This window comes from Thamnophis sirtalis, unplaced genomic scaffold, assembly GCF_051295495.1.
Source record: "Thamnophis sirtalis isolate CommonGarterSnake01/CBP01778 unplaced genomic scaffold, rThaSir2_p1.2 scaffold_8, whole genome shotgun sequence".
NCBI lineage: Eukaryota > Metazoa > Chordata > Lepidosauria > Squamata > Natricidae > Thamnophis > Thamnophis sirtalis.
In genome coordinates this window covers 3,560,787-3,582,700 of record NW_028261388.1, presented here as the reverse complement: position 1 = coordinate 3,582,700, position 21,914 = coordinate 3,560,787, and the positions used below count along the sequence as shown (strand labels likewise).

At 46.9% G+C, this 21,914-nt stretch overlaps 1 protein-coding gene across 1 annotated transcript in view; it reads right to left on the bottom strand.

The window, feature by feature from the left end:
• The window catches only part of LOC148044267 (retinal guanylyl cyclase 2-like), a 28,095-nt gene extending 25,429 nt beyond the window's left edge, over positions 1–2,666 (bottom strand). The window contains exon 1 of the mRNA XM_087722027.1: positions 1,970–2,666. Within this exon, the coding sequence (XP_087578153.1) occupies positions 1,970–2,666 (697 nt within the window). The remainder of the gene's footprint in view (positions 1–1,969) is intronic.
• Between the last annotated feature and the right edge of the window lie 19,248 nt (positions 2,667–21,914).

Sequence of the window (21,914 nt, the reverse complement as noted above, 5' to 3'; positions counted from 1 at the left end):
GGAGGAGGGAAATAGGAGGGGGAAGGAAGGAAGGAAGAGGAAAGAAAGAAGGAAATAGGAGGGAAGGAAGGAAACATGAGTGGGAAATAGGAAGGGGAAGGGAGGAAGGAAGAGGAAAGAAGGAAGGAAATAGGAGGGGAAGGAAGGACAACATTAGACCAACGATCAAGGAATAAACAATTCCTCAATCAAGGAACCACCAACTCAGACAAACAACTCAACAATCAACCCCCAGCCTGACCAAGGAACCCCCGAGATCACTTCCACCAACACTGACAGGTCTAGCCAGCCGTATATAAGCAGAGAGCAAACCCTCTTCCCTTCTACGTAGCACTGATGAAGTTACCTAGTTGGGTAATGAAACGTCCGCAAGAAAACCACCAGGCTCAGAGAGCACCGAGGACCCCACAGCTCCCAGTAGTTGCCTCCGTGGAATCTTAAAAGGTTTCCCAAGACGTTGAGATGTTGGTGGGATCTGCTCCGTCTCCCCTTTTTTTTTTTTTTAATAAACATTTTTTTTATTTTTACTAAACAAACAACACACAAAAACGATCCTCTTACATTACATCTTGTAGAAAGCGTGTCAATTGGTTACACAATTAGCTTTCGTGCATCTCTTCCAGAGTCCTTACTTACACTCATATCGAATATCAAAGTTCTTAATGAGTCTTCCTTTCAACATATCCTAGTTCTCATTTAGCTGAAATTGTTTTAATGTCCTTTTGCCAAGAGTAATCCATAGTTTAAAAAAAAACACAGCCACCTAATGCCATTTCATTAATTATTACAAAGTCATCCAATAGCCTTAAACCTTTATAACACATTCTAAACAAAAATTAGTTGACAAAATATCTGAGCCCTTTTCTCCCCTCGAATCACTGTTCACAATTTGTGTCCACGTTCCTTTTATTATGATAGTACCTGTATATATCATTAACTGTATCCCTTATCCTTATCATTCCATTGTTAGTTGTTATAATTAATAAGGGTTAACAAAAAAATCCTTTACTGTTATATCTATTTTCTTCTCATCAAACCAACATATATGTATCGCCCTTGTCAATCATTTTTTTAACATAACCATCTATAAATTACTAAATTACTACTTACTAATGATAAAGCTTAGTTAATTTTTTTTGTTATCTACTTTCGTATATCCAATAACATTATACCTTTATAACATATTCAAAATAAAAATTGATTATAAAATATAAAATAAAATATTGAGCCGAGGTGGCGCAGTGGTTAAATGCAGCACTGCAGGCTACTTCAGCTGACTGCAGTTCTGAAGTTCGGCTGTTCAAATCTCACCGGCTCAGGGTTGACTCAGCCTTCCATCCTTCTGAGGTGGGTAAAATGAGAACCCGGATTGTTGTTGGGGGCAATATGCTGACTCTGTAAACCGCTTAGAGAGGGCTGAAAGCCCTATGAAGCGGTATATAAGTCTAACTGCTATTGCTATAACTGCTATTATTTAAATTTCTAAACTTTTTTCCCCCCAAATCATTATTTGCAATTTCTATCCAAGTTCCTTATATAGCAATAGCAATAGCAGTTAGACTTATATACCGCTTCATAGGGCTTTTAGCCCTCTCTAAGCGGTTTACAGAGTCAGCATATCGCCCCCACAGTCTGGGTCCTCATTTCACCCACCTTGGAAGGATGGAAGGCTGAGTCAACCTTGAGCCGGTGAGATTTGAACCGCTGAACTGCAGATAACAGTCAGCTGAAGTGGCCTGCAGTACTGCACCCTAACCACTGCGCCATCTCGGCTCTATTAAGCCAGTACATATATATATGTCATTAACTATAAGTTTTATCATTTCATCATTGTTATTATTATCATTAATGTTTGTAACAGAATCATTTATTACTTATATCCAGCTTCCTCACCTCCAGCCAATATAGAAATATACCTGCTCCGTCTCCCTTTTGCTAGCTTCCCATCCAGATGACTTCCCCCGCTTACCTTTGATGCTTCCGGCACCTTCTATCTTGGCCCAAGCCTCTTCTACTTCTCCCGTTTCCGTCCCGGTGGTTGTAACGAGAGTCATGGGTAGCCCGTGGCTTCTGAGGACGCTGGCCAGCTTCTGGGCTGTGTCCACCCAAAAGTCCCCCTTGGAAGAGACGATGCCGACATGAGCCCACTTGAAATATCTCAACACGTTGAGGAGGACAGTAGCCGCAGAAGGCAACATTCTGATAAACCACGGTTGGTTCATTGGCTTATCCAGGTCGTCGTGAAGACAGGCCCAAGATAACATGGGTTTCTTCCAACCTTGGGCTAGCAACGAGGAAGCCTCACAATAGCTAGGATTCAACGGTCCTATGAATGCGGACCGGTTCTTGGAGGAGTCAACCGATCTAGCCATTGCTTCCCAAGTCTGGAGATCTTCCTCCAACAATACGTAATCCAGTGGATGGACCGCGACGAGGGAAGGATCCTTCTTGATCCTCTCCATCGCTAGTTGAGCGGCAACTTCAGGCAGGGCGTTGGTGAAGAAGGGATCAGAGGACCAAGGTCCCACCAGAGCGACTGTAAGGGCCGGGCAATGGGCCGGAGAAAGCGTCAGGAGGACTATCCCTAAGATGACACCCCTGTGAAGGTCCAAGAAGATCCAAGAGGACCATGTGGCATACGAGGAGAAGACAAGTTTCCCGGTCATTGACTTCCCAGCTCAGGAGGCCAAGACAATCGTCGGTAAGGATGGGCAACCTGTTGAAGGGGAGAAGAGGTTAAAAGGCAGGACTGAGAGATTCACGTTGGATGTCTCGACTTACGACGTTTAATGACCATTCAAAGTTACAATAGTATGGGGAAAAGGGAATTCTGACCATTTTTCTCTCTCTCTCAGTCTCTCTCTCGCATTCTCTCTCTCTCATTCTCTAACTCTCATTCTCTCATTCTCTCTCTCTCTCTCTCTCATTCTCTCTGTCTCATTCTCTCTGTCTCATTCTCTCATTCTCTCTCTCTCTCATTCTCTCTGTCTCATTCTCTAACTCTCATTCTCTCATTCTCTCTCTCTCTCTCATTCTCTCTGTCTCATTCTCTAACTCTCATTCTCTCAGTCTCTCTCTCTCATTCTCGCTATAAAACATTCTCTATCTCTCATTCTCTTCTTATTCTCTCCCTCTCTCATTTTCTCTCTCTCATTCTCTCTCTCATTCTCACTAAAAATCTTCTCTCTATATCATTCTCTTTCTATTCTCTCCCTCTCTCATTCTCTCTCTCCCTCTCATTCTCTCCCTCTCTCATTCTCTCTCATTTTCTCTCATCCTCTCTATCTCTCATCCTCTCTCTCCCTCTCATTCTCTCTCTCTCTCATCTCCCTCTCATTCTCTCTCTCATTCTCTTTCTGTTTCATTCTCACTATAAAACATTCTCTCTCTCTCATTATCTCCCTCTGTCATTCTCTCTCTCTCTCTCATTCTCACTATAAAACATTTTCTTTCCCCTCTCCCTCCCCCCTCTCTCTCATTCTCACCATCCCTTGCGCCTGTTTTAACACCACCTTATTTCCCCTTTCTTTTCTCCCTCCCTCCCTTCTCTCCTTCCTTCCTTCCTCCTCTCCTTCCCCTTCCTTCTTCCCTTACCTCTCTCCTACTCCTACTCTTTCTCTCCCCCTTTCTACCCTCTCTCCTTCTCTTTCTCTCCCTTCCATCCTCCTCTCCTTGCCTCTTTCTTCTTTCCCCCGTCTTCCTTTCATTCTCTCCTCCTCTCTCACCACTTACCAAACTCTTGAGGGGCTTTGTCCAAAGTTAGGGATACCACGACGCAGAAAAACCACAATCTTCAGGCCGCGTCTGTTTTATGGACACCCTCTTTTTTCTTTTTGAAAAAAGGAAAGAATTGAAAGAAAATAATTCTAGAAAAATGACTTTGCAAGTCACCTCTCTCTCTCTCTCTCTCTTTCTCTCTCTCTCTCCTTTTCTCTCTTTCTATGTCCTTCTCTTTTCTCTTCCTCTTTCTCTCTGTCTGTCTGTCTGTGTCTGTCTGTCTCTCTCCTTTTCTCTCTTTCTATGTCCTCTTCTCTCTTCCCCCTCTTTCTTCTTCTCTCTCTCTCTCTCTCCTTCTTTTTTCTCTTCCTCTTTCTCTCTGTCTGTCTGTCTCCTTTTCTCTCTTACTATGTCCTTCTCTTTTCTCTTCCTCTTTCTTTCTGTCTGTCTGTCTGTCTCTCTCTCCTTTTCTCTCTTTCTATGTCCTCTTTTCTCTCCCCCCCTCTCCTTTTCTCTCTCTCTCTCTCCTTCTCTTTTCTCTTCCTCTTTGTCTGTCTGTCTCTCTCCCTCTCCTTTTCTCTCTTTCTATGTCCTTTTTTCTCTCCCCCTCTCTCCTTTTCTCTCTCTCTCTCTCTCCTTTTTGCTCTTCCTCTTTCTCTCTGTCTGTCTATCTCCTTTTCTCTCTTTCTATGTCCTTCTCTTTTCTCTTCCTCTTTCTCTCTCTCTCTTCCTCTCTGAAAAACGGGCACTTTTCTGCAACAATGATTGGCGATATGAAGTAGATGGAAGATTTGGTACCAAGGAGATTTCCCCCCTTGAGATTTACCATTAATGCTTCATTGGAAGAGCATGGATTATTTTGGCAGTAATATTATGGGATGCAGGAGTTTTGTTTAGTCCTCCTTGTTTTTCCATTTTTATCCCACTTCTTAAAAAAGGACACAGCAGACTAGACAGACGGGTGCAGTTTATTCAGGGGTGAAACACTACCAGTTTGCTACCGGTTCGGGCGAACTGGTAGCAAAAATACCAGCTGTTCACCCAAACCAGTAGAAAAAAAATGCTACCGGTTGGGCAAACTGCTAGCAAAGGTACCAGCTGTTCATCCAAACCAGTAGTAAAAAGATGCTACCGGTTGGGCGGACTGATAGCAAAGGTACCAGCTCTTCACCCAAACCAGTAGTAAAAAAATGTTTTTCTGACAATCAGCTGCCCCGCACGATTTAGATTAGCTAGAAAGCAGGATTTCCTGCTTTCTAGCTAATCTAAATTGTGTGGTGCAGCGGATTCCCCGCCCCTCCTTGCTGTTCGCTTACCTCGCTGTTGGCTTACTCGCTTGCCAGGTGCGCTTGGTAGCAGGCTCCGCCCATTCACCCAGACCTCATTTTGATGCTCTGCGCATGCGCGGAAGATCCTGCTCATGCACGGAGATGGCGCGGGTGAGCGAAGCGAGGGAACGCGCTCATATTGGTACCGAACCGATAGCAAAATAAAGTAGATTTAACTCCTGAGTTTATTTATTTATTTGTCTCCTGGCTTTTTGATTATTTTTACAAACACCCATGGTGATTGACCTATTCAACACGTCCTCCTCCTTTGTCTTCCTCATAACAACAGTCCTGTGAGTTGGTTAGTAATCTCTACAGTAGGGGTGGCAACGCCAAGGCCCGCGGGCCGCCTCCAGCCCACGATGTGGTTGGATCTGGTTTGTGCGGCCATCCTGGAAATGGTAAGGGGCCAGCCTGCATCCCTTCGGCCCGGTCCATCCCATCCTGGCAAGCGCACATGTGCGCAGGAAGATGTGGGCACACACATCGCTTCGCCTGGCCCACCCCAGTGGTGGGTTTCAAAAATTGTTTGAACCTACTCTGTGGGTGTGGCCTCCTTTGTGGGAGTGGCTTTCCACCCATGTGACCGGATGGGAGTGGCTTGCCACCCATGTGACCGGATATGAGGATGCCGACGACACTTGTCAGAACCACCTTAAATGACCTCACACGCAGCGCTGGCATGCATAAGAATAGGATGTCAACTTGTTTTTTAAAAGGCATCTTTGGTTTGCGTTAAAACAACTTCAACACACGCAATGTTCTGATTGCACCACAAACGCAGGAGTCATCCTTACCTTTCACAGAGGCACTGAGTTTTATAAATAGGAGCCTGATAGTGTAGAATAATCATATCCAAGGACCAGTGGTGGGTTTCAAAAATTTTGGAACCTCTTCTGTAGGTGTGGCCTGCTTTCCGGGTCCCCTGGTGGAACCTCTTCTAACCGGTTCGGTAGATTTGACAAACCGGTTCTACTGAATAGGTGCGAACTGGTAGGAACCCACCTCTGGCCCACCCCATCCTGTCAGGCACTTGTGTGCATAGGAGATGGCGGGCGTACACATGCACGGACCCGGCCCACCCCATCCCAGCTTGCACGTGTCCGTACGCCTCCTTCTGTGTGCAAGCACACTTGCCGGGATGGCGTGGGCTGGACCTGTGCACACTTTTTCCCACCGCCTCCCGCGCACATGGGCCAAAGCAATGTGGGCTGGCCCCTTACCAATTCCAGGATAGCTGTGTGGGCCGGATCGGAGCACACCGTGGGCCGAATCTGGCCCACGGGCCTTGAGTTTGATACCCCTGGTCCAGAGGTGGGTTCAGCCCGGTTCGGCCCGGTTTGGCCGAATAGATAATAGCAGTTAGACTTATATACCGCTTCATAGGGCTTTCAGCCCCTTCTAAGCGGTTTACAGAGTCAGCATATCGCCCCCAACAACAATCCGGGTCCTCATTTCACCCACCTCGGAAGGATGGAAGGCTGAGTCAACCCTGAGCCGGTGAGATTTGAACAGCCGAACTACAGAACTGCAGTCAGCTGAAGTAGCCTGCAGTGCTGCATTTAACCACTGCGCCACCTCGGCTCCTAATAACTTGGCGGCCTGGGTCGCTGGAACCGGATCGCTGGGACTGCCACGCCCCCAAACCGGTTCTCTTACTGCTGCGCCATCTTGTTTTTCAGTTCTGCGCATGCGAAGGTCAATTTCTATTGCCAACATTCATTTTGTTTCCAGTTTTTTTAGTTTTTGCCCATGCACAGGCCTTTTTATTTGCAAATACGAGCAAAGACAGCATGCACGCGCAAATTTTTTTGCCCACACCGAACCGGCAGTGATGCCCGCAACAACCCACCCCCCCTCCCCTGGTCTGCAGTAAAACCTCTACCTGGGCTTCTCATACTGTCTCTGCCTGGAAAAACTCTCCAAATAAATCCAGAATTTCTAGGCGGGGTTTCGAAAGAAAGATGCGAAGCTTTGCTTTCTAATTTTTTTTCCCCTCTGTTGCAAATGACAAGGGGAGCAACTTGACTAAGGCATTAATTTGTGAGGGAAAGAACAAGTCAGAGCTTGTTCCTCCTGCTTCGATCATCCACCGGGGGGGAAAAAAATTGCTGAGCGTAGAAACCAGCAAATCAGAGCCAAGGGGAATATTCATAAAAGTTTGCATTTTCTTACATGTTTAGCATCTGCTACGCAGGGACTCATTAGCAGAAAATGCTAACCAGATGGTCAGTTAGCAAATTGGGTTTTGGGGCCTGTTGTAGCCCAGCAGGAGCTGTTGGAGATGCAAACAGACTCTGATAGCGAGGGGCCCTAGGAGTCGGCTCTGGAAGATGTGGAGGACCCTGGACAGGGTTCCGACTCCGAGCAGGGCGCAGAGAGGCTGGTTGGCCACCAGGAGGCGCCTGAGGCATGGAGCAGCGGTGAAAGCCAAAGGGAGTGTGTTCCTGATGTCAGGCCCTGGAGCAGTGGTGATGACGTCAGACGCTTGAGCAGTGCGAGGTGCAGAGGGAATTGGTCCTGGCTGACCGGCCGGCAAAGACAGGCGGATAAACGGCGGCAGCAATAACAGAGACAAAGGAGATAATTGGGCCCAGGTGGTTGTGATTAGGCTCCTCCCAAGAGAGTATATAAGAAGAGACTTTGGGAGGAGGCTGTTTGCAGGACTCAACTATTATACTAAAGCTGGAGAAGCTTTTTGTGTGTATTTCTTATCTGTGGAAGTCTGGGTTGCTGCCAAAGTCTTGTCGGTGTGTTAATTTACTGTGAATAAATTGTCTAGCAGTAATCTTGTGTCACCGTACAGAGTGGGGTCAGAACAGGGCCCCTCTAAAGCAGGGGTGTCAAACTGGATTTCTTTGAGGGCCGAAGACATTGTCCTCCGTGGGGCAGCCGGAGAGCGGGGGGAGGGAGGAAGATGGGAAAGACGCAGGGCTGGATTCCGGCCGGCACTACTGCCGGTTCGCTCATGCGCGTTTTCCGTGCGTGCGCGCATGCGCAGTGTAGTTAACATTGTTCTGTGTATGCGGAGAACTCGAAAAGAAGGTGGCGGCGCCAACCGAAGAACTGGTTTGGGGGCGTGGCCAGCCTGGGTTGCTGCCGGGCCGAACTGGTAGGAACCCACCACTTGACGGACCCCTCCTGCAGCACTCTGCAAGCCAAACCAGGGAGCAGGAGGGTGGGGCATGTGTCCCTGATTTTGGCCTGGACAGCCTCCTGCCACACCCTGCTGGCCAAAGTGGGGGGGTGTGTGGCCCCCCCCTGAGGCCCCCTGTGCCTTGTTTTGGTGAGCATGGTAGCAATAGCAATAGCAGTTAGACTTATATACCGCTTCATAGGGCTTTCAGCCCTCTCTAAGCGGTTTACAGAGTCAGCATATTGCCCCCAACAACAATCCGGGTCCTCATTTTACCCACCTCGGAAGGATGGAAGGCTGAGTCAACCCTGAGCCGGTGAGATTTGAACCACCGAACTGCAGAACTGCAGTCAGCTGAAGTAGCCTGCAGTGCTGCATTTAACCACTGCACCACCTCGGCTCTTAGGGTGCCACAGGAGGCTGTCCAGGTCCAAAATGGGGGAATGTGTAGCCCCTCCGTACCCCCCCCCTGTGGCCCCCTGTGCACCATTTTGGCTGGCAGGATGCTGCAGGAGGCCATCCAGGTTGAAAACGGGGGACATGTGACCCTTCCGTGGTCCCCCTGTGTTGCCCCTTTGGCCAATTTCGGCCGGCAGGGTGACACAGGAGGTTGTCCAGGCCAAAATGGGGATATGTGTGGCCCCTCTGTGCCCCTCTCTGAGACCCCTTGTGCCCCGTTTTGGCTGTCGGGGTGCTGCAGGAGGCCGTTCAGGCTGAAAACGGAGCGTGGGTGGCTGGGGGCTCACACAGCTTCCCACACACCGTTTTCTCTAGCAGAGGCACTGTGGCCAAGTCCGTTGCTATTTCCAGGCGGGCCCCGTGGCCCAGATCTAAGCACTCCACAGGCCAGATGCCCGTGATGTTGACACCTAAAGCTCCCATTTCTGTCATCTACAACCGAGGCCAGGAATTTCCAAAATTATTGGAACTGGTATATCTAGTTTAATGAAAAGAAGGACGAGGGGAGACAGGATAGTAATCTTCCAATATCTATGGGGTTGCCCCAAAGAACGGGGAGTCAAACTATTTTCCAAGGCACCTGAGGGCAGAACGAGAAGCAATGGGTGGAAACTAATCAAGGAGAGAAGGAACTTAGAACTGAGGAGAAATTTCCTGACAGTTAGAACAGTTAATCAGTGGAACAGAAGTTGCCTCCAGAAGTTGTGAATGCCCCAACACTGGAAGTCTTTAAGAAGATGTTGGATAGCCATTTGTCTGAAACGGTATAGGGTTTCCTGCCTAGGCAGGGGGTTGGACTAGAAGGCCTCCAAGATCCCTTCCAACTCTGCTATTGTATTGTATTGTATTGTATTGTATTGTATTGTATTGTATTGTATTGTATTGTATTGTATTGTATTGTATTGTATTGTATTGTATTGTATTGTATTGTATTGTATTGTATTGTATTGTATTGTAAGGACTAGGGGAGACATGATAGCAGTCTTCCAGTATCTCAGGAGTTGCCACAAAGAAGAGGGAGTCAAACTATTCTCCAAGTCACCTGAGGGTAGAACAAGCAGCAATAGGTGGAAACTAATCAAGGAGAGAAGCAACTTAGAACTGAGGTGAAATTTCCTGACAGTTAGAACAATTAACCAGTGGAACAGAAGTTGCCTCCAGAAGTTGTGAATGCTCCAACACTGGAAGTCTTTAAGAAGAAGTTGGATAGCCATTTGTCTGAAACGGTATAGGGTTTCCTGCCTAGGCAGGGGGTTGGACTAGAAGACCTCCAAGGTCCCTTCCAACTCTGCTATTGTATTATATTGTATTGTGTACTATGAATCATTTCTCTGCCCTATTTTACTTCTGATTAAGGCCACCAGAGGGCGCTCTATCCCTAGAATAATATTTTGGCTTAATTTTTACAAAAAAGATAAGGGAATTCTTCTCAACAAACAGGCACAGCAGGAAAAGTACTTTAATTTTAGTGGGAATTATTTCATGGAGTGTTTGCACTTTAGAGTTGTGAACCAGAGGAGAAAGGAGGGGGAAGCAGGCTGTCTCTCATATTTACTTAACGGGCTGGCCGTGTTTCTCTTCTCTTTTTCTCATCTGCTGCTTGCCGCCTCCCTAGGTTCGTCCAATCTGCATTTGTGTCCTTTCCGACAAGCAAAGGAAGCCCGTTTCGCTTAACGGCGGTCTGATTGGGTCTGCAAACAATACAGGGAGAGGAAAATATGAGCCTGTTGGAGATCTTTTCATGAAAATGTCTAGGTTCCTTAATTCTTCTGCTGTTGCAACAGAAGTAAAAATCAAAGCAAGAAGGGAGCAGGAGGCTAAAACGTTTGAAGAACGGTTGCAGGAATTGGGTATGTCTAATTTAATGAAAAGAAGGACCAGGGGAGACATGAAAGCAGCCTTCCAATATCTCAGGGGTTGCCCCAAAGAAGAGGGAGCCAAGCTATTCTCCAAGGCACCTGAGGGCAGGACAAGAAGCAATGGGTGGAAATTAATCAAGGAGAGAAGCAACTTAGAACTAAGGAGAAATTTCCTGACAGTGAGAACAATTAATCAGTGGAACAGAAGTTGCCTCCAGAAGTTGTGAATGTCCCAACACTGGAAGTCTTTAAGAAGATGTTGGATAGCCATTTGTCTGAAACGGTATAGGGTTTCCTGCCTAGGCAGGGGGTTGGACTAGAAGGCCTCCAAGGTCCCTTCTAACTCTGCTATTGTATTGTATTGTATTGTATTGTATTGTATTGTATTGTATTGTATTGTATTGTATTGTATTGTATTGTATTGTATTGTATTGTATTGTATTGTATTGTATGGACTAGGGGAGACATGATAGCAGTCTTCCAATATCTCAGGGGTTGCCACAAAGAAGAGGGAGTCAAACTATTCTCCAAGGCACCTGAGAAAGCAGAACAAGAAGCAATGGGTGGAAACTAATCAAGGAGAGAAGCAACTTAGAACGGAGGAGAAATTTCCTGACAGTGAGAACAATTAATCAGTGGAACAGAAGTTGCCTCCAGAGGTTGTGAATGCCCCAACACTGGAAGTCTTTAAGAAGATGTTGGAGAGCCATTTGTCTGAAACGGTATAGGGTTTCCTGCCTACGCAGGGGGTTGGACTAGAGCAGAGGTCACCAACCTTTCAGACCTCCGGGACCGCTAAATTCATAATTTTAAATCCCACGGACTCCTAATATGATCTGCCTAATGACCGGCTGGGTGGGCGTGGCTAGGTGGTCATGTGACTAGGTGGGCGTGACCAACTCAATGTCATTCATGTCGAGGGGCGCCTCACTAGCCTCTACTTGCCCCTCCCAGCCCCTCCCTCGCCTGCCCACCCAGGCTCCTTATAGCAATAGCAATAGCAGTTCGACTTATATACCGCTTCATAGGGCTTTCAGCCCCCTCTAAGCGCTTTACAGAGTCAGCATATCGCCCCCACAGTCTGGGTCCTCATTTCACCCACCTCGGAAGGATGGAAGGCTGAGTCAACCTTGAGCCGGTGAGATTTGAACCGCCGAACTGCAGATAGCAGTCAGCTGAAGTGGCCTGCAGTACTGCACCCTAACCACTGCGCCACCTCGGCTCTTATGGCCCCAACAGGAAGCAGTTGCTGGAGCTAAGCAGCCACCAGGAGAAAGGGATGGCAAAACAGCTCAGTTCAAATTGGATCTGAGCGAGAAGGAGGCTCAGCAGAAGCTCCTCACTGAGGACTAGGAGCATAGGCTTTCCAAGCGGGAGTGCAAGGCCAGGTCCCGGCGTCTGGAGGCTCAGCGGGCTGAGAAGGTCAGCCAGTTCCAGGCCATGATGCAGTCCCACTGGAACGAGGCCCTCCGGCTCTTCGCCACCAGCGGCTCTTCCCTCCAGCCTTCACCCAAAGCCCCCCACCAGGAGGCTGAAGCAGAGCCCAAGTCAGAATTTCTGCCCCCCCTCCAGCCCCCCACAAAAATACCCCGAAGGGGGGGACTCTCTGCAGCAACACAAGCGTTCATTGCACGTATCCTTCCCAGGGGCCGTAGTTTGAGGATCCCTGACTTAGTGCAATATTAAAAAATGCAAATAATTTTTCTGCGGACCACCAAAAAATTCTCACGGACCACCAGTTGGTGACCGCTGGACTAGAAGACCTCCAAGGCCCCTTCCAACTCTGTTATTCCATTAATGAGAGGTTGCAGGCTTGGAAGACAGAAGCCGTAGTTTCTTTGGGGGTGGGGGGAAAGCCACATTCACAAATATTGGTTTTTTCCTGCCAGGAAGCCCATTCCAGATTTCCCCTCCCTAACTTCAAAGAGAATCCCAGCCTTAAATAGTCGCTGATTCCCCTGTTGACATCCTGGGTGCCCCTTTTATAAGCCTCTGGATTGATGGATGGTGACCTTGGTTGACCTTTGAAATCTTCCAAAAGCCAGGCTTCCCATCGAGCAGTTGATAACCCTGGTCAAGAGTCAAGAAAGCTGAAAGAAAAATCCTTCAAACCCAACACTAAATTATAGTGGCTCCCGATTTTGGATATTTATTTCCCTTCTGTCCGGACACGTTCAAAGACGAGTTAAGTGGGTTGGATCAGGATTCGTTCTCCTCCCTTCTTCCCCCCCCCACAAAATTTATTTCTTTATTTTATTGAGTTTGTCGAACATGCACAAAATAAACAGGTATAAGTATAAACTTCTACTTGACAGGAACACAGGAAGTGAGCACAAATAAAACAGACAAACAATCTCAATACATAATACTACACATACGCTCTGCAGCCAGGATTGCTTTCGCACAAAAACTGGAAACAGATCAACACATTCCCAGATGAAATAAATAATTGGAAAGATACTCAATTGTGCAGAGATGGACAAAATGACCATGGAGTTAAAAGAAAGAGAAGAATCGGATTTCTATACAAGATGGAATAGAATTTATAAGTGGCGAGAAAACAAAAGCCAGAACAAGAAATAGATTTCTTTGTTTGTGGAGTTTTTTTCCCCTCTAAACTAGCATTGAATAAAAATTAACCAAAGTTTATATATGTGTGTGTGTGTGTGTGTGTGTGTGTGTGTGTGTGTGTGTGTGTGTTTGTGTGTGTGTGTTGTGTGTGTGTGTGTGTGTGTGTGTATATATATATATATATATATATATATATATATATATATATATATATATATACACACACATATATATATATATATACATATATACATATATACATATATACATATATACATATATACATATACATATACATATACATATACATATACATATACATATACATATACATATACATATACATATACATATACATATACATATACATATACATATACATATACATATACATATACATACATACATACATACATACATACATATATATATATATATATACACATATATATATATTTAAAGTCACAACCCCTGGTATGCCCAAATATGGGAGGAAGATCACTACTTCCACTCTCTGTCCTTCGGCTCGTCACAAGAGACCATCCAGACAGAAACCCAATATTTTTTACTGTTGCCTTTTTGTTACATTTGTTATGTTTGTGCTGATAAATAAATAAATAAATGAAATATCCTTAGGAAATATTGAAAAAGCAGAATATTTCTCTGGATATGAAAAGGAAGAAACACGCTTTAAAAGACAGAATAGCTCCCTGTAGCTTCCTGCCCATCCCCACTTTGTTAATGGGCCATTAAGAAGGCCAAGCTAGTCCACTTTACATCATGTGGGGAGTTGGGTAAAGTGCCAATATTATCATGCCTTAATCCCATCCCCCTGGAGCTGAAGGGGAGAACTCTTTATTATGTAAAGCGGTGGTAGTCAACCATTTTATACCTACCGCCCACTTTTGTATCTCTGTTAGTGGTAAAATTTTCTAACCGCCCACCGGTTCCACCGCAATGGTGATTTATAAAGTAGGAAAGTAACTTTACTTTATAAAATTTATAAGGCAGAGTTATAGCAAACCCCTACCGCCCACCAGGAAATCTGGAACGCCCACTAGTGGGCGGTAGGGACCAGGTTGACTACCACTGCTTTACATAATAAAGAGTTCTCCCCTTCAGCTCCAAGGGGATGGGATTAAGGCATGGTAATATTGGCACTTTACCCAACTCCCCAGATGGCATCTGAGAACTCAACCAAACCTGGATTCAAAACGCAGCCTAGAGAGTTGTCCCTGCATGGGCCCATGGGAGTCTGACAACCAATCAGAATACATTTCTTACACAGGAACAGGAAACAGAGAGGTGGGACTAAACAGGGTATAAAAAGCCTAGCAAGCCCCTCCCTCAGCCCTTCTCTTCTTCTCCACCAACATTGAAGCATGTGATCACCTTTTCTGTTCAGGGCTCAAGCCACGTGGTCCTGTCCACCAATAAACCATCTTTCCAAGCAGCCTCCATGTCTCCAGTGTCTTTTCCCCCACTTGGAGCCGAACCCAGAAGGACATGTCTTTCATCAGTATTAATGTCCGATATGCAATGCGGATTCCAGGCAGACGAGCTGTATTGGAGGATTGGTCTGGCAAAGGTTTTGTATGCTCTAGTTAGCTGTACAATGTTAGCAGAGAAGAAGCTTCGCAAAATCAGGTTAACAATTCACAATGCCTTTTTGGTAACGCTGTTACAGGGAGCTTGAGATGAGTACTCCTATACCAATGTCTTTGCCGGATAACTTTTGACCGTTTTACAACTCTTGCCAAAGAAGGAAAGAGTGCAAGTCCAGTTTTTGTCTTCTCGGCTGGCTCAGAATCCAATTCTGCTTCTCACTTAACAGCCGCTCTCTCTCTCTCCGCACCGTCTCTTTTTCGTGGGTTGCAAAACAAACAAACAGAGAATCTCTGGCTTATCCAAGCCAGCATCCCAGGGGTTTCCTTTACTGCCAGACTAAACGAAGCCCCTTAAAGGAGGCTTACAGGCTGACCCCCCACCCCCCAGTGGAATAGGAGGAAATCCAAGGTGGGGGGGGAGCAGTTTAGTGCCTCTTGGCTGTAATTAAATTTCCATAATGCTAGTTTTCCTTTCTTTTTGCATGTGACACAGATACAGCGGTTGGGTGCTGAGTTACTCTGTCATCTCAGGGACCAAGTGGGTTGCTTCTGATAAGCTGAAAAAGAGAGTGAAGAGAAGTGGTAAATAAGGTCTCCTTGGCAGGATTTGGGCAAGCTGTATACACCCTATAAAGCCATGTAGGTATGTGATGCTTCCCATAACATGGAGAGAGAGAGAGGGAGGGAGGGAGGGAGGGAGAGAGAGGGAGGGAGAGAGAGGGAGAGAGGAGAAGAGAGGGAGGGAGGGAGGGAGGGAGGAAAAGTGTTAGGGAAAGATTAAGATTAAGATTAAGATTAAGATTAAGATTAAGATTAAGATTAAGATTAAGATTAAGATTAAGATTAAGATTAAGATTAAGATTAAGATTAAGATTAAGATTAAGATTAAGATTAAGATTAAGATTAAGATTAAGATTTAGTTTATTTGTATGCCGCCCTTCTCCGGGAGGGACTCAGGGCGGCGAACAACTCAAAAGGGGAAAAGGGGATACAAACACAATACGCGTAATTAAAATACACAAGAGTCATACAGCCATACAAGTCGAGAGGGGAGGGGAACTCATCAACCCCAGGCCTGCCGGCACAGGTTTTGACGGCTTTCTGGAAGGCCTGGAGAGGGGTGAGGGTCCGAATCTCCGCGGGGAGTTCATTCCAAAGGGCCGGAGCTGCCACAGAGAAGGCCCTCCCCCGGGTGGTAGCCAGATGGCATTGGCTGGTAGACGGAACCCGGAGGAGGCCAACCCTGTGAGATCTAACGGGTCTGTGGGAGGTAATTGGCAGCAGGTGGTCTCTCAAGTCTCTCAAAGAAAAATAAAGTAAGAAAGAGAGAGAAAGAGAGCAAGGGAAAGACAGAGAGAAAAAGGAAAGAAAAAGAAGAGAGAGGGAAAATGGAAGGAAGGACAGGTGAAAAGAAGAAAGGAAAGAAAAACAGAAAGAGAAGAAAGAGCAAAAGAAAGGAAAGGAAGGAAGGAGGATTAGGGAAAGAGAGAAAGAAAGTAAAAGAGAGAAAGAGCAAGGGAAAGACAGAAAAAGAAGAAGAAGAGCAAGAAAGTGGAAGGAAGGACAGATGGAGCGAAGAAAAGAAAGAAAAACAAAAAGAAAAGAAAGAAAGAAAAGTTAGGGAAAGAGAGAAAGAAAGTAAGAGGGAGAAAGAGAGGGAAGCAAAGGGAGATAGAGAAAAAGAGAAAGAAAAAGAGCGAGAGAGAATGAGAAAGAAAAGAGAAAGAAAGAAAGAAAGAAAGAGTGTTAGGGAAAGAGAGAAAGAGATAGAAAGAGAGTAAGGAAAAGACAGAGGTAGAGAAAAAGAGAAAGAAAAAGAGTGAGAGAATGAGAAAGAAAAGAGAAAGAAAGAAAGAAAGAAAGAAAGAAAGAAAGAAAGAAGGATAGAAAGAAAGTGTTAGGGAAAGAGAGAAAGAGATAGAAAGAGAGCAAGGAAAAGACAGAGGTAGAGAAAAAGAGAAAGAAAAAGAAGAGAGAGAGAGAAAGGAAGAAAAAAGAAGGAAAAGTAAAACAGAAAGAAGAAAGAAAAGAAAAGAAAAAAGAAAGAGGAAATTGACCCACAGAGTTTAATTCAAAATAACAGGAATTCAGGCATGCAATTTGGAGGAGATGCTGACTTGCAGCTCTTTAACCCAGTTGAACCCGGGCTCAACAACGCCTAGAGGTTCAGGAACTTTTCCAGGGTGTGTGGCTATGGCCAGTCTGCGCGCACGCGCGCACACACACACACACAAACATCTTTTATAGGGTTTAAAGGCAGTTTCCACATTACAAAACTTCTTCGTGAGTCAAGGGGCCGATTCCTGGAAATTCCAGCTGCAAACCTCTTAAAATAGGCCCCGTGGGACAGGGGGAGAGAGAGAGAGAGAGGTGGGGGGGGGGAGAAGGGAAAGGAGCCAGGGTTTAAGGGTAATCTTACTCCATCCCTCCCCACCCCTCTTAGGTAACTCCCTTCTTTGTGGTGGTGGCGGCGGCAGCCAGCGGGACGATCCAGTTGCAGCTGGAAAGACTTAACATGCCAGAAGTGGAACAATGCTCTCCGCTGCAGCTAAGCTCCCCGGCTTAGAAGAATCCCCTTCCCTTCGCCACTTCTCCTCGCCAAAGTTCTCCTGTTACCTGAGCTGCTAACCTGAGATTTATTTCGGCAAACGGGAAAAGTAAATTATACCTGACCCCAGGGTGAGGTTGCCGGGATCCAATTTGAGCTGGTTCCCTGGGGGGACCAAAGCTTCATCCCACCCTGAGGGCAGGACAAGAAGCAACGGGTGGAAACTCATCAAGGAGAGAAACGACCCTGGAACTCGGGAGAAATTTCCTGGCAGTCCGAACAATTAACCAGTGGCACAGCTTGCCAACAGAAGTTTGAGTTTTATTTCATTTGTATGCCGCCCTTTTCCCTAAGGGGACTCAGGGCGGCTCACAACTCAAAAAGGGAAGGGGGGGGGATACAAACAGTTTAACAAGAACACAAAACTATACGTAGTTAAAAAGCACAACAATCATACCATTCGAGATAGGGGCAGCGAATCTTTAGCCCCCAGGCCTGTCGGAACAGCCAGGTTTTAAGGGCTTTGCGGAAGGCCTGGAGGGTGGTGAGGGTACGAACCTCCACGGCAGAGGTGGGTTCCTACCAGTTCGCACCAGTTCGGTAGAACTGGTTCGTCAAATCTACTGAACCGGTTAGAAGAGGTTCCACCAGTGGACCCAGAAAGCAGGCCACACACCTACAGAAGAGGTCCCAAAAAATTTTGAAACCCACCACACACACACACACACACACATACACACACACACACAGACAGACAGACAGACAGACAGACAAACTCACAGAGAGAGAGAGAAAGAAAGGAAGAAAGAAATAAAAAAGAAAGAAAGAAAAAGTGAGAGAGAGATGGAAGAAAAAAAGGAAAAAGGGACAGAGAGACAAAAGGAAGGAAAGAGAGAGAGAGAGAGAGAGAGAGAGAGAGAGAGAGAGAACACATGGCCAGCAAGCCACTCCCACCAGGTCACATGGCCAGCAAGTCACTCCCACAAAGGAGGCCACACGCACAGAGTAGGTTCAAAATTTTTTTGAAACCCACCACTGCTCCACGGGGAGTTCGTTCCAGAGGGTCGGAGCGGCCACCGAGAAGGCCCTCCTCCAGGTAGTCGCCAGTCGACACTGGCCGGCGGATGGAATTCGGAGGAGGCCTAATCTGTGGGATCTAATCGGTCTAGTGGAGGTAATTGGCAGTAGGCGGTCTCTCAAATACCCAGGTCCGATACCATGAAGCTGTGAACGCTCCGAAACGGGGAGTTTTTAAGAAGAGATTGGCAGCCACTTATCTCAAATTGCACAGGTAGTTCTCAACTTGAAAAAATTCATTTAGGCACCATTCGGAGCAGTGGTGGGTTGCAGGCGGTTCATCCCGGTACGAGTGTACCGGTGCGTGCCTGGCGCACCGGGGCACCGTTCCGGTATGCTGCTCCGGAGGGCCTACCCGCCCGCCCGAGCTCCTTACCTGTATTTGAGCTCTTCGGTGCTTCTGCGCACGTGCGTGGAGCGCGCGACACTTGCGCGATGCTCCGCCGAGCAGCTGGAGCGTTGCAGAGGCACACGGAGGTGGCACAAGAGGTAAGGACCCATGCGCTTGCTCCACAAATTCATGTAGTGGACGCCGGGCCATGTTGCAACCGGAACCCCGCCACTGATTCAAAGTTACAACGGCACTGAAACACACGACTTATGACCCTTTTTCACATTTACGACGGTGGCAGCATTCCCGTGAGGACCCGGATTGTTGTTGGGGGCAATATGCTGATTCTGTAAACCGCTTAGAGAGGGCTGAAAGCCCTATGAAGCAGTATATAAGTCGAACCGCTATTGCTATTGCTATTGCTATGTGATTTACATTTGCAGGCTTGACAAGTGACTTACATTTACGACGGTTGAAATGTCTTGGAGTCAAGGGGTTTTTTTTTTGCAACCTTTTAACAAGCAAAGTCAAGGGAGTAGTAGCCAGATTCACTTAACGACCGTGTGAGTAACTTAACAACTGCAACCATCCACTAAACAGCGAGGAAAGTCGTAAAGTGGGGCAAAACTCACTTAACAGATGTCTCACTTAGCAACATAAACGTTGGGCTCGATTGTAAGTTGAGGAACTGCCTGTATAGAGTCTCCTGCTTGAGCAAGGAAGGGGATGGACTAGAAGACCTCCAAGGTCCCTTCCAATTCTGTTATTCTGTGAATTACTGCACTATACTTACTGCCCAGTGCACATATTCTGGAGAGACAGCGAGAAGTTCCTTGAGGTTGGGCTCCAGGTAAAGGTAAAGATTCCCCTCCCACATATGTGCTAGTCATTCCCGACTCTAGGGGGCAGTGCTCATCTCTGTTTCAAAGCCGAAGAGCCAGCGCTGTCCGAAGACGTCTCCGTGGTCACGTGGCCGGCACGACTCAACACCCAAGACGCAAGGAACGTTGTTCCTTTCCCACCAAAAGTGGTTCCTATTTTTCCACTTGCATTTTTTACGCGCTTTCGAACTGCTAGGTTGGCAGAAGCTGAGACAAGTCACGGGAGGCTCCCTCCGTTACGCGGCGCTGGGGATTCGAACTGCCAAACTGCCGACCTTTCCGATCGACAAGCTCAGCATCTTAGCTACTGAGCCACCGCGTTCCTTTTTGAGCCCCCAAACCCAGAAGAATCAATCTTTGGTCCCCGGTAATCCTGCCAAATTGGATCCTACAAGATTCATTTTTTTTTCCCCTTTGGCTTTCATTTCATTTTATTTTATTTTAAAATGAATGTTTATCGTTATTGCTTACAGTGATGTTATCTGTTTTGAGGCCGGAGGAATGGGGCCGTTCAGCATCATTAAGACATGTGGACAGAATGTGCTGCCACTCCCGATTCCAGATGTTGGTTAGATGTTTCTTCTGCTTTCTCTCCAAATCCTTCGGCCATGTATGTCTCATCTCTAAGCGGTTTACAGAGTCAGCCTTCCCCCCCCCCGCCTCCAACCATCTGGATCCTCGTTTTACCCACCTCGGAAGGACGGAAGGCTGAGACAACTTTGAGCCCATCAGGATTGAACTGCTGGCAGTGGGCAGAGTTTGTCTGCAATATTGCATTCTAAGCACTGTGCCACCATGGCTTGCTCCTTCCTTCCTTCCTTCCTTCCTTCCTTCCTTCCTTCCTTCCTTCCTTCCTTCCTTCCTTCCTTCCTTCCTTCCTTCCTTCCTTCCTCTCTCCTGCCTTCCTTCCTAATAGTACTTAGACTTATATACCACTTCCCAGTGCTTTCCAGCCCTCTCTAAGTGGTTTACCACTTAGAGCCAAGGTAGCGGAGTGGTTAAATGCAGCACTGCAAGCTACTGCTAGATCAGCAGTTCAGCGGTTCAAATCCCACCGGCTCAGGGTTGACTCAGCCTTCCATCCTTCCGAGGTGGGTAAAATGAGGACCCAGATTGTTGGGGGCAATATGCTGACTCTCTGTAAACCGCTTAGAGAGGGCTGAAAGCCCTATGAAGCGGTATATAAGTCTACTGCTATTGCTATTGCTATTACAGAGTTAGCCTCTTGCCCCCAACAATCTGGGCCATCATTTTGCCCACCTCAGAAGGATGGAAGGATGGGTCAACCTTGAGCCCTTAAGGATTGAACTGCTGGCAGTGAGCAGAGTCAGCTTACAATACTGCATTCTAAGCACTGTTCCACCATGGCTCGTTCGCTCCTTCCTTCCTTCCTTCCTTCCTTCCTTCCTTCCTTCCTTCCTTCCTTCCTTCCTTCCTTCCTTCCTTCCTTCTTTCCTCCCTCTCTCCCTCCTTCCTTCCTTCCTAAAAGCACTTAGACTTATATACCGCTTCATGGTGCTTTCAAGCCCTCTCTAAGTGGTTTACAGAGTCAGCCTTTTGCCCACAACAATCTGGGTCCTCATTTTACCCACCTCGGACGGACGGAAGGCTGAGTCAACCTTGAGCCCATCAAGATTGAACTGCTGGCAGTGGGCAGAGTTTGTCTGCAATATTGCATTCTAACCACTGTGTCGCCCCAGTTCACTCCTTCCTTCTTTCCTTCCTCCCTCCCTCCCTTATAACAGCTGAGATCATTGGCCAGTTAGCAATGCCGCTAGTTCCCGACTTACAACAATTCGTTTAGTGACTGTTCAGATGGCACTGAAAAAAGGAACGGATGCCCGTTTTTCACACTTAACCACCGTTGCAACCTCCCTGTGATCATGTGATCAAAATTCAGCCGCTTGGCAAGTGACTCGTATTTATGACGGTTGCAGCATTCCAGGGGTCACATTTTGCGACCTTTGGACAAGCAAAGTCAACGAAGAAGTCAGATTCACTTAACAACCAACCGTGTTGCGAACTTATCAACTGCAGCGATTCCCTTAACAACAACGGGAAGAAAGTTCGCAGAGCGGAACGAAACTCGCTTAACGCCTGTCTCGCTTGGCGGCATAACTCTGGGCCTCCGCGGTGGTCGTACGTCGAGGACTAACCCTGTTTACCAATGAGAGGTACTCACGGGCGTGGTGGTTGCAGAGATCCGGAACGAGGAATATCAAATAGCAGCGATGAGCTGTCATAAAACGGGGAGGAAGAACCGATGTCTTTTTTTGCCGTGGGAATTTGCTCGGCGTGACTCAGCGCGCAAGAGCTTAAAGCCGGAGAAAATGCGGCCATTGCCAGGAACGTGTATTGTTGCCCGATTACGCAAGGTGGAGAAACAAAAATCTGGATCTT